The following is a 10,499-nucleotide window of genomic DNA, read 5'->3' on the forward strand; positions in this document are numbered from 1 at the left end:
ACAATTGGTGGATTCTAAGTGTGAGAAGATGGATGATCAAGATGATATCCATACAGCCTATGAAAAACTGTACAAGCTTTCTGAGAAGCATGAGAAACTGTATAGGCTGGCCACTAAGAAACTCAGTGATGTGGAACTTGATCGTGAAGAGCTGTCCACAAAGTTTGATTAGGCTAATCAGACTATTAAAGCACTGAGGTTTGAGAATAATTTCTTGGCTGAGAAGACCAAGAAGCTTGAAGCGGAGTTGTTTCAAGTCAGAGCTCAATTGAAGAGGACTTCAAGTGCAAAGCTTAATGAGATGCTCAGCATTTAGAAATATGCTTCGGATCGAGTAGGTGTAGGGTATGGTTTTTCTTCCTCTAATACTAGTGCTACTGTTTTTGTTTCTCCTACTAATAATGTTGAAATTGAGAACAATGATGTTAAAACTGAATTAGCTAATGAGAACTTAGACAAGGGTAAATCTATCCTAGGAGCACCCCCTAAGCAGGATAAGAAAGATGTTAAGAACCTTAGGGCTAAGAAGGCTAACTCTCAAAAGCCTAAACAGAAGAAGCAGCATCTCTATCATTATTGTGGAGCTGCCAGTCATACTCGACCAAATTACTATAAGTGGTTAGTCACTCAACAAAGCAACGACATGATAGCATCTGGAAGCCAGAATCAGCTTCAATCCTCTCTTGCTCCTCTTGGAGATCTTTTCAAAGCCCTTATATTTTTTTCAAACTTGAACGGTTTCAATTCTTCCCCCTCACCACTGGTTCAAAGGTTTAATTCACCGAAAGGTTCTTCCAAGGTATGGAAGGAAAATGGCTCCAAGTGATTCTATCACTTTCTTCTATCACTTTCTTTTATCCTCCTGTTTTTGTTTATTGCATTACTTGTGTGTTTTGCTTTACTGTTTTGAGTCAATCTAGTTTTATACTTTGCTTTGCTTAAACATGTTTTTGGTTGTTTATTTTCAGCTTTGCTTATTTTTTGTTTTTCATGTAAAAATAAAAAAATAAAAATAAAAATTGAAAAATCAGAAAAATACAAAAACAATGTATGTTATGTGTACATTGGTACTTATGTACCTTGGATGGCCATTAAAACAAAGTTTTCTAAACTTTGTATCTCTTGTAGTTTAGATGAGCATCTCTATGCATAACTAAGCAAGTGAGCTTTGTGGCTCTTGTTTGTGATGAGTAAAATTAAGTTATCTCTTGAACTTAACACTCGTATCACTTTTTTTGACGGGAAGAACTAGAAAATCCTAAGAGAAAGATATAAATAATTATCTCACCACTGTTGCCTGCCAATCATAATATGACACCTGTATGCTTCAACATAGCAAAAGTGCAGTGTCAATGACATTTGTGTGTTTCGGCATAGCAAAATTGGAATGTCAAATATCAATAAGTATTTCTTTTCTCTCTCTTATATGCCCATGCATGATATGCTAAATAAAAGAAAAATATACAAAGAAAATAAAAAGCAAAAAGATCATAAGTGCTTTTAAATATGATTACAAGCGTGTATTCTAGGAGATGTGGGAATTATAGGATGTACCTCGAAGGTGATAGTCCCCATCAAACAATTATGATTGTGTATGAGTTAAAGTGATTTTCTCATATTTCAAATCGTCATAACATGTATACACATATGCAATCTTGTGATATTTTTCACACACAACACGCAATATTCTTTGCTACTCTTGATACATGTGCCAGTACAATGTGATTTGGCCATCACAAGGTTTTACATATGCTAATGTATGCTCACTAAACTGTCCTGACTTGTTTTTGAAATATAAAATTGGTTAGACTTGTTTAGTGTGTGTGTTTGTGTGTTTTTGAGATCCATGTGCTTAAAAGTCTTGTTGAGAGATGATTTTGAGATCTTGATATATTGATTGGATCATTGGTTGAGTTACATGTTGGATTGCATTCATGTCTGTGTTTTTCACTTCTTGTGTAAGGTTGAAATTAATCAACCATTTAATTGGCTTTATTCCGTGACCAATTTGCTTGTAATTTAGCACTTAGTAACCCTGTATTTATGTGGAAAAATTGTAAGGGTAGTGTGTGAGAAGATGTGAAGAAAAGCTCAAGAGTGTGCAAGAAAAACAGAGTCTCGCGACTAGGACTCGCGGGTGGTTCGCGACTGGCAAGCCGCGAAAGGCAGGCACGTGAGAGGTGAAGGAAATAAAGATGAGTGCAGCGGAAATTAAGTTTTAAACGGATCTACTTCATTCGATATTGATAACACGTACTAAGTAAATTTCAGAATTTTGAGAACAAGATATCGTACCTTGAAGCGGTGAATTTCAAAACCGAAGATTGAAGTACTCGGGAATACTTTTAATCTTCACTCCTATTCCACTAACGCCCAAGATGTGTGGTCTCTCAATTGGTAACAAAGGGATGATTAGAGAGTGACTAGAACTCTCATACACACCATTTCAATGTTGTTTTTCACACACCGAAAAATTTGAACGTTTTTCCCTTTGTATCTAACCAATTTATCTAATTGGGCTGGCCTTTTGGGCCTTCCTAATTGGGCTTAAGTGTGTGGCTTGAAGTGGGACCAAAAGGGACCAATAAAACACTAGCTCCAATGGGCCTTGGGCTTTTCTGTCAACTCTTAACAAGTCCAAAGTTACCATTAACTATATTTAATACCACTATATAAATATAGTTGCACTCTAGGTCTTATCTATAAATTATATCCCAAGACTTTATTATACATGCAACCCCTTCATAAAATATTCGTAGTAATACAAAGTCATTAATGTAGACTGCCACTTTGTAAATTACTACATCTTAATCCTTGAGTACCCGGTCTAATCCTTTAATGTTATTCATTATATATTTATGAAATCCAATTCCATAAATATATACTTTAGTCTTACTAAAGTGGTTAGGCCTAACTCTCTGAATAACAAACTCATTAAACTTATCTCAAGGGAATACTTTATATCTCCGTTAAGAGACTATGAATTCCATCTTGAGAATACATGTTCCATCAACACTAAATGTGGCTGCCTAACATACTGAGGTTTTAACCATCACTTTAGATCTCACTCCTGATATATCAAAGCAACCTACACCTCATGATCAGGTCCATTATTCTCTCAGGATTAAGAGTTCATGCAAATGTAAGTCGTGAGATTTATTATTCAATTGACAGTTTTTAGGAGAATAATAAATCTCACAGCGGTCCAGTTCAATATGTCTTAACTCTTAAAACATATTAACACATCAACTAGAAGTCTCCACTTCCATGATCAAGACAAATCATCGCAGTTGATATGTTATAGTCTTCGCAGATGAAATGCCCAATTTCATCACCGACTACGAACCATAATTCTAAGTTTACAAAGAACTTGTAATTTATATCTTCTGTGACTCTTCACATAAATCACATACTATGCATCTCATGGACTAAATGATAATGTCCTAATATTCATGTTACCATTATTTCAGATAATAATAAAACAAATTTATTAAACATAATATTAAGTCATACATAATGTCAAACTTAATATCATACATAGTATCATACAATAGGATTTAAGGGCACTAATCCTAACAATCTCCCACTTGCCCTAAAGACTATTGTGCACTAATCTAACTCCCATTCTCTTCAAATGTGACTCGAAAGTCCTTTGAGGCAAAGCTTTAGTAAATGGATCTGCTAGATTATTTGCACTTTCAATCTTTGCAACCACCACATCTCCACGAGCAACAATATCTCGAATGATATGGTACTTCCTCTCAATGTGCTTTCCTTTCTTATGATTCCTTGGATCTTTAGATTGTGCAACTGCTCCATTGTTGTCACAAAACAATGTGATTGGAACTTGCTCCATTCTTATTACACCAAGGTCAGAAAGGAACTTCTTGAGCCATACAGCTTCCTTTGCTGCTTCACAAGCAGCAACATATTCTGCCTCCATGGTGGAGTCTGCAATACAATATTGCTTAATACTCCGCCAACTAATGGCTCCACCTCCCAAGGTGAAAACACATCCTGAAGTGGATTTTCTGAAATCTAGATCCGATTGAAAATCTGAATCTGTATAGCCAATGGGAATCAAATCCTCACAACGGTAAACAAGCATATAATCTCTCGTTCTCTGTAGATACTTGAGAATATGCTTTACAGCTTGCTAATGTTTTGGTCCTGGATTTGATTGATATCGACTGACAATGCCAACTGAATAACAGATATCTGGTCTAGTACAAAGCATGGCATACATGAGACTTCCCATTGCAGAAGCATAAGGAACTTGTCTCATCATGTTTTCTTCCTCTTGAGTCTCAGGCCTTTGGTCATCAGACAGAGGAACTCCATGTCTGAAAGGAAGTAATCCTTTCTTGGAGTTTTGCATGCTAAACCGTTATAGAACCTTATCTATATATCCAGCTTGTGATAAGCCTAACATCTTATTCTTGCGATCTCGCCAAAGCTTGATCCCTAGAATAAAGTTAGCCTCACCCAAGTCCTTCATATCAAATTGGCTTGACAACCAAACCTTTACCGATGACATTACCCCTACATCGTTTCCAATGAGTAGAATATCATCAACATAAAGCACTAGGAACATTACTACTTTATCTTGATGTCTTTTGTACACACATGGTTCATCAAGATTTTGTTCAAAACCAAATGTCTTGATTGCTTGATCAAATCTGTTATGAGATTTGGCAAATGGATGTCAAGACTGCTTTTCTTAATGGCAATCTTAAAGAGGAAATCTATATGATGCAACCGGAAGGTTTCATAGCAAAGAACCAAGAGATATGGTATGCAAGTTGCAAAGTTCATTTATGGACTTAAGCAAGCATCTAGGTCATGGAACATAAAGTGTTGCCAAACTCTAAAAAAAATAGGTTTCGTCCTACGTTTTTTCTAACAACTGTTAGGAAAAACGTTACTCTAAGAATAGTAGTATCCACGCACAGGGGTACGACTTACGAGGGAGTGGAGTTTACGGTTTCCACTGGGTGTTTTCAAGTGAGACCACATTTTCTTCCTCAGCTCAGGTCTGGTCTAATTTGCTCATCTTACATTTTGATTGTGTCTACAATAATCTTTGTTATTTTCTACTTATAATTGTTAGATTCTAATTATCTGTGGCTTTGCTAGGGTTTATATTCTCTTTAGTTTTAGTTTTAGGTTGTTTTAATTTGCATTGTAATGATTTCTTCTTCAACTGTGGATATGGTTGTTATATATATACTATATCTATCTATTGTAATATTATAAATTAAAAGCTGAAATCTATATTCTATTCATAAAAGAATAAACAGGGAAAATAATCGGATTTACAAGGACGGTGTCGGGTGATGGCTGTTTATTCTTTTCGGGTACTATTATATTTTAAATGGAGTCTGGGCCTTCTAAATTGGGATGAATTTCGAGTTGGGTTAGGCTATGGAGTGAGAGCATAATGTCCTTTGTTGAGCACTATTAAGTCCAGAGCCATAGACTTAAGTTTATGTACAGACTTCAAAACCAAAAGACAGATTTGTGTATAGAATAAAGACTCAGAAGCTCCTTAACACAAAAAAATTATTAAAACAACAAAAATAAAAGAAAAATGAGAGCATCAAGAGGTTTTCCTTTTAATTTACCTTGCTTTGCTTTGCTTGTTTACGTAAGAAAAATTCCTTGCCGTCTTATTTGGTTTCGGAATTTTTCTTTACATCTTTGGTTTCTATAAATTTGGAGCAATTGATAGAGAAATCCCATGTCTCTGTTTTTCTTCAATAGCACTGTGTGGCTCGTTTTGTCTATATCCATCCCTCAAACAAAATAGATCGAATCACCTGCAGCCATATTTCTTCGTCAGCTCAGGTCAGATCTAAATCCAATTCGCTCTATATAAAAAGGAAAAAACTTCTCTTATATTCAACTCCTGCTTAAAACGGAAAAACCTTAGAATTGTCTAAAGTATAATCTATTTCAAGTCGCCGCAAAGGTGTCCGTCACGCGCATTTTTCTATTATTATTATAAATAAATTTATATTAAACTATTTTTATGATTGCTAAAAAGTTAGGTACATATATAGGTCCTTGCCAATTTCATTGAAGTTAAGTTCTATGCTGTGCTTTTTATATTTACTTTAGATATTGGGTTTTGACTTTTGACTATATATCACGTTCCTCACGAGGGATTGATAAATTATAAAATGTATATTTTAATTTTATTTTATATATGAGTTAAAACTAATTATTAAAAATAACCATTTTATCAAAATAGCACAAACCAACATAAATTAAAACAAATTCGAATTAAAATATATTCAGTCTTCTTTAAACAAATTCAAATTTAATTATGTTTCTTTCATCTATTCCGTAAAATATTTTTTTGACATTTTTATTTAGAGAAATGATATGTCTACAACATTTTTACAACAAATCTTAAGTGACAGGTTGTTACTAGTTGTTATTGTTGGGGCAAAAAAATAATCTTAGTGTTAGTTTCAAATTTGAACCAATAACAACTAACTACCTGTGATTTGTTGTAAAATTGTTGTAGACGTAGCATCTCTCTTTTATTTATTGATATTTATTTAAATATGTCAAATATTATTTAATAAACTTTTTCATACCTGGCACAGAGTAATGGCTTGTATTAGTATAACCAACATACGAGAAAATAAGGCAAGTCATCAATAGTCAATGCTATATTCAACTCCACACCTTATAAATTACATTACATGCATAAACCAGTAACCGCCATGGCTAAAAACTGTACGCGTATTAATATCTACGGACTACAGGCAATCGGCGCGCTCAACTCAAATTACATGCATAAATTATTTTTATTTTTTTGTAGGAGTGCCTACATATTAATTAAAGAAAGAGAAGGGAGGAGAAAAGGCGGAAACTGCAGTCAGTATAGTTATACAGCATGTGTTACCGTTGTTAGTCCAAGAAGTGAGATTGCAAAAGGGTTTCCAAAGCAAAGTTACAAGCATCAAAAGTCAATTGGAGATTATTCAGTCTTTCCTGAAGGATGCAGATATAAGGGCTGAAAGGGATGAAGACGGGGGCAACGTTGTGAAAACATGGGTGAAACAGGTGAGGGAAGAAGCTTATCAGATAGAAGATGTCATTGATGAATACATACTTCATTTCGTAAAACAACCTTTTGGGAAAAAGCAATGCTTCCATTTTCACCAGAATGTTATTCAATTTGCCAAAAAACTAAAAGCAAGATATGTGATAGCCTCTAAGATTCAAGATATAAGCAATAATCTCAAGGAAAAGAGAGAGATGGCTGTAAGCCATCACTTCAGCACTATAGAGCAAGGGGGACCAAGCAATAACTCTAGAAGTGTTACATGGCATGACCCTCGAATGGCAGCCCTTTTCATTGAGGAAGCAGAGGTTGTGGGCATTGAGTCTCATAGGGACAGATTGATAAATTGGCTAGTAGAAGGACCATTGGATCGCATGGTGATTTCAACCGTTAGTATTGGGGGGTTGGTAAGACCACTCTTGTAAAAAAAGTGTATGAAAATGATAAGGTGGCAACACGCTTTGATTGTCATGCTTGGATCACAGTGTCTCAATCATACAAGACAGAGGAGCTATTAAGGAACATGATAAAGCAATTCTACAAGGCAAGGAAGAAGTTTATTCCAGTGGAAATTGATGCAATGGAACAAACGACACTAATAGAGCATTTAAGGCTATATTTGCATGAGCATAGGTATGTCGTAGTTCTTGATGATTTATGGGAAAAAGGTTTTTGGGATTACATAGAACTTGCTTTACCTAAAAATGAAAAAGGCAGTAGAATATTAATCACATCTCGAAATGAGGATATTGCTCCATCTGATTATTTGTATAGACTGCCAGTTCTACCTTTAGAAAAAGCTTGGGTTCTCTTTTGCAAGAAGGTGTTTCAACAGGAAGGGGGGCATTGTCCCCCTGGCTTATTTGAGTTATCACATGCTATTGTTCAAAGATGCGAAGGGTTGCCACTAGCAATTGTTGCTATAGGGGGTCTTTTGTCAACCAAAGACAAGGTTCTCAATGAATGGCTCAAATTTCATAATAGTTTTAGTTCAGAGCTAAAAAGTAATCCTCATCTCAAGAATATTGCCAAAATTCTATCCCTCAGTTATCATGATCTATCTTACAACCTCAAAGCTTGCTTATTATATTTTGGCATGTTTCCAGAGGATTACTACATTAACTGTGCAAGCCTAATTCGACTTTGGATTGCCGAAGGTTTTGTAAAAGAAATGCAAGGGATAACATTGGAAGAGGTTGCACAAGGCTACTTAAACCAGCTTATTCACAGAAGCTTGGTTCAAGTGGAAGAAGTCGATTTTATTGGCAGGACTAGAAGTTGTCGAATTCATGATATGATGCTTGAGGTCATTCTTTCTAGGTCAAAGGAATTGGATTTTCATTTGGTCTTAATGCAAAACTACCCAAATTTTAATAGAATTGCTCGACGTCTCTCAATTCAGAATAATGTAAAAACTTCTTTGCAGAGTGCTACTAGTTACGAAACTCATTCTATTCTCACTTTGAGGGTAGAGGAAGTGCCAAACTCTTTCCTTGCTACTTGTTTTGCAAATTTCAAGCTCATTAAAGTAATGCATTTTGGAGGTGCTCCTATTGATTGCATTCCAAAAGAAGTTGGAAACCTATTCCATCTAAGATATTTAAGCCTAAGAGATACAAAAGTGCAAATCCTTCCAAAGTCCATAGGTAAATTGCACAACCTAGAGACGTTGGATTTGAAACGTTCTCTTGTGTCTGAGCTTCCAGTAGAGATTAGTGAGCTTCGTAAGCTACAATATCTTGCGGCCTACAATTATAACGATGATACTAAATTCAATATAGATTCTTGCCGTTGGATAAAGATACCAAATGGCATTGGGTTTTTAAAGTCCTTACAAAAGCTTTTTTATGTTGAAGCCACCAGCGCTACTCTTATAACAGAATTGGGAAGTTTGGCACAATTGAGAAAGTTGGGGATCTCTAAATTGAAGAAAGAGAATGGGATGGATTTGTGCACTGCAATACAAAAAATGAGCCACCTTCGGACATTGCAAATTTTAGCAACAAGTGAGGAAGAAGTTCTTAATTTGCAATCGCTGCCTTCTCCTCCTCCCCTCCTACAAATTATCTGCCTATATGGGCGACTAGAAAAGTTGCCAGAATGGATTCCCAAGCTCAAGAATATAGTTAAAATTGAGTTATGCTGGTCAAGATTAATGGAAGATCCATTAAAGGTCCTTCAAGCTCTGCCTAATTTGATGTGTCTTTTGCTTTGCGATGGATTCGGAGGTGAGCAATTACATATTGAGGGAAGAAGCTTCCAGAATCTCAAGAAACTAAGGTTTATAAATTTGGGAGGATTGAATAGGCTGATAATAGATGAAGGTGCCTGGCCTTTTCTTGAAAATTTTGAAATTGGAGAATGCCCACAGCTGAAGGAGGTGCCCTCTGGCATCCACCATCTGAAAAGCCTCAAAATTCTGGAATTTACTGAAATGCCAACTGAATTCGTTCTTAGTCTGCAACCAGATGAAGGCCCTGATTTTTGGAAAGTCAAGCATATTCCCTCTGTTGAATTCTGGTATAGGACTCATGGAGAAAACTACATTTGGTACACGCTTGGTGATTCAGCATTGTTAAAGCGTCTACGAAGTTGATTCGTGGAGGACCGAAGTGCCCACACCACTTTCAGGAAATTACAGGTACGTCCCCACCCACTTATTTATTATTAGACTGTTACATTTACTGTAAATTACCAAAGTCTTTCACACATGCAATTACAGACACCATATTTCATAAGCCATTACTCCATTTTGTTAACCAACTTCAACCCAGAAAATGATCATAAACATTGTTTCCGGTTGGAAACATATTGAAAATTTAATGGTTCCCCTTCCCTGTTTTTTCCTCCTTCTTATATTACTGCTTCTAACAAATAAATTGCTTTATGACAATTAGCTTGAAACTAATCAAGAATTTTATAGATACCACTGTGAGTAGCATGAAGCAATAATTGGACAACAAGCATTGTTCAAATTCTAATTTGTAGACAACTCTTTTACTAATGTTAGTATTCACATTACCATGTTTGTTTATTGTGGACAGGAAAGATGATTGAGTGCTTAAGTTTTACTTGCCTATGAATTATAGTTGGTAAGCCTGAATTTCCTCCTTTCACACATTATAGACCTTTTTCTTTTTTGCATTTTTATTACATTTAACTTTTTATTTATATTGCTCTTGTTAATACTGTAGGCTTAGCTTCAAATGCCAATGTTCCAAGGATTTACAAGTGCCAGAACAAACAAGATACTGCTCTTTTCTCAACCAGCCAAAACATAAGTGGTTGATTCTCCCATTCATTGTTGCCTTTGTCATTATATTGTTGTAATGTGTTAGTGTTTCTGTATCAAGATTGTTATAATTTATAATCTTTTCTGTATCAAACTTATGCTACGCAAAAGAGTGATGTTTTAGTTGAA

General features: G+C 35.4%; 1 protein-coding gene across 2 annotated transcripts; it reads left to right on the forward strand.

Moving 5' to 3' along the window:
- The first annotated feature begins 6,836 nt into the window (after positions 1-6,836).
- On the forward strand, positions 6,837-10,499 carry LOC112029954 (disease resistance protein RPM1-like). 2 transcript variants are annotated; one of them, XM_065778198.1, is made up of 3 exons: positions 6,837-9,719; positions 10,123-10,170; positions 10,273-10,499. In XM_065778198.1, exon 1 carries the CDS (start codon positions 7,602-7,604, stop codon positions 9,672-9,674), a length of 2,073 nt encoding a protein of 690 aa, XP_065634270.1. In that variant the 5' UTR covers positions 6,837-7,601; the 3' UTR covers positions 9,675-9,719; positions 10,123-10,170; positions 10,273-10,499. The 2 variants fall into 2 exon arrangements, with proteins under 2 accessions (XP_065634270.1, XP_065634271.1); XM_065778199.1 differs by having other exon boundaries at positions 10,128-10,170.

This window comes from Quercus suber, unplaced genomic scaffold, assembly GCF_002906115.3.
Source record: "Quercus suber isolate HL8 unplaced genomic scaffold, Cork oak 2.0 scaffold_175, whole genome shotgun sequence".
Classification (NCBI taxonomy): Eukaryota; Viridiplantae; Streptophyta; class Magnoliopsida; order Fagales; family Fagaceae; genus Quercus; species Quercus suber.

Bases quoted from the DNA above. Each gene is read 5' to 3' on its own strand.
- LOC112029954 (XM_065778198.1), top strand. From the start codon at position 7,602: ATGATAAAGCAATTCTACAAGGCAAGGAAGAAGTTTATTCCAGTGGAA.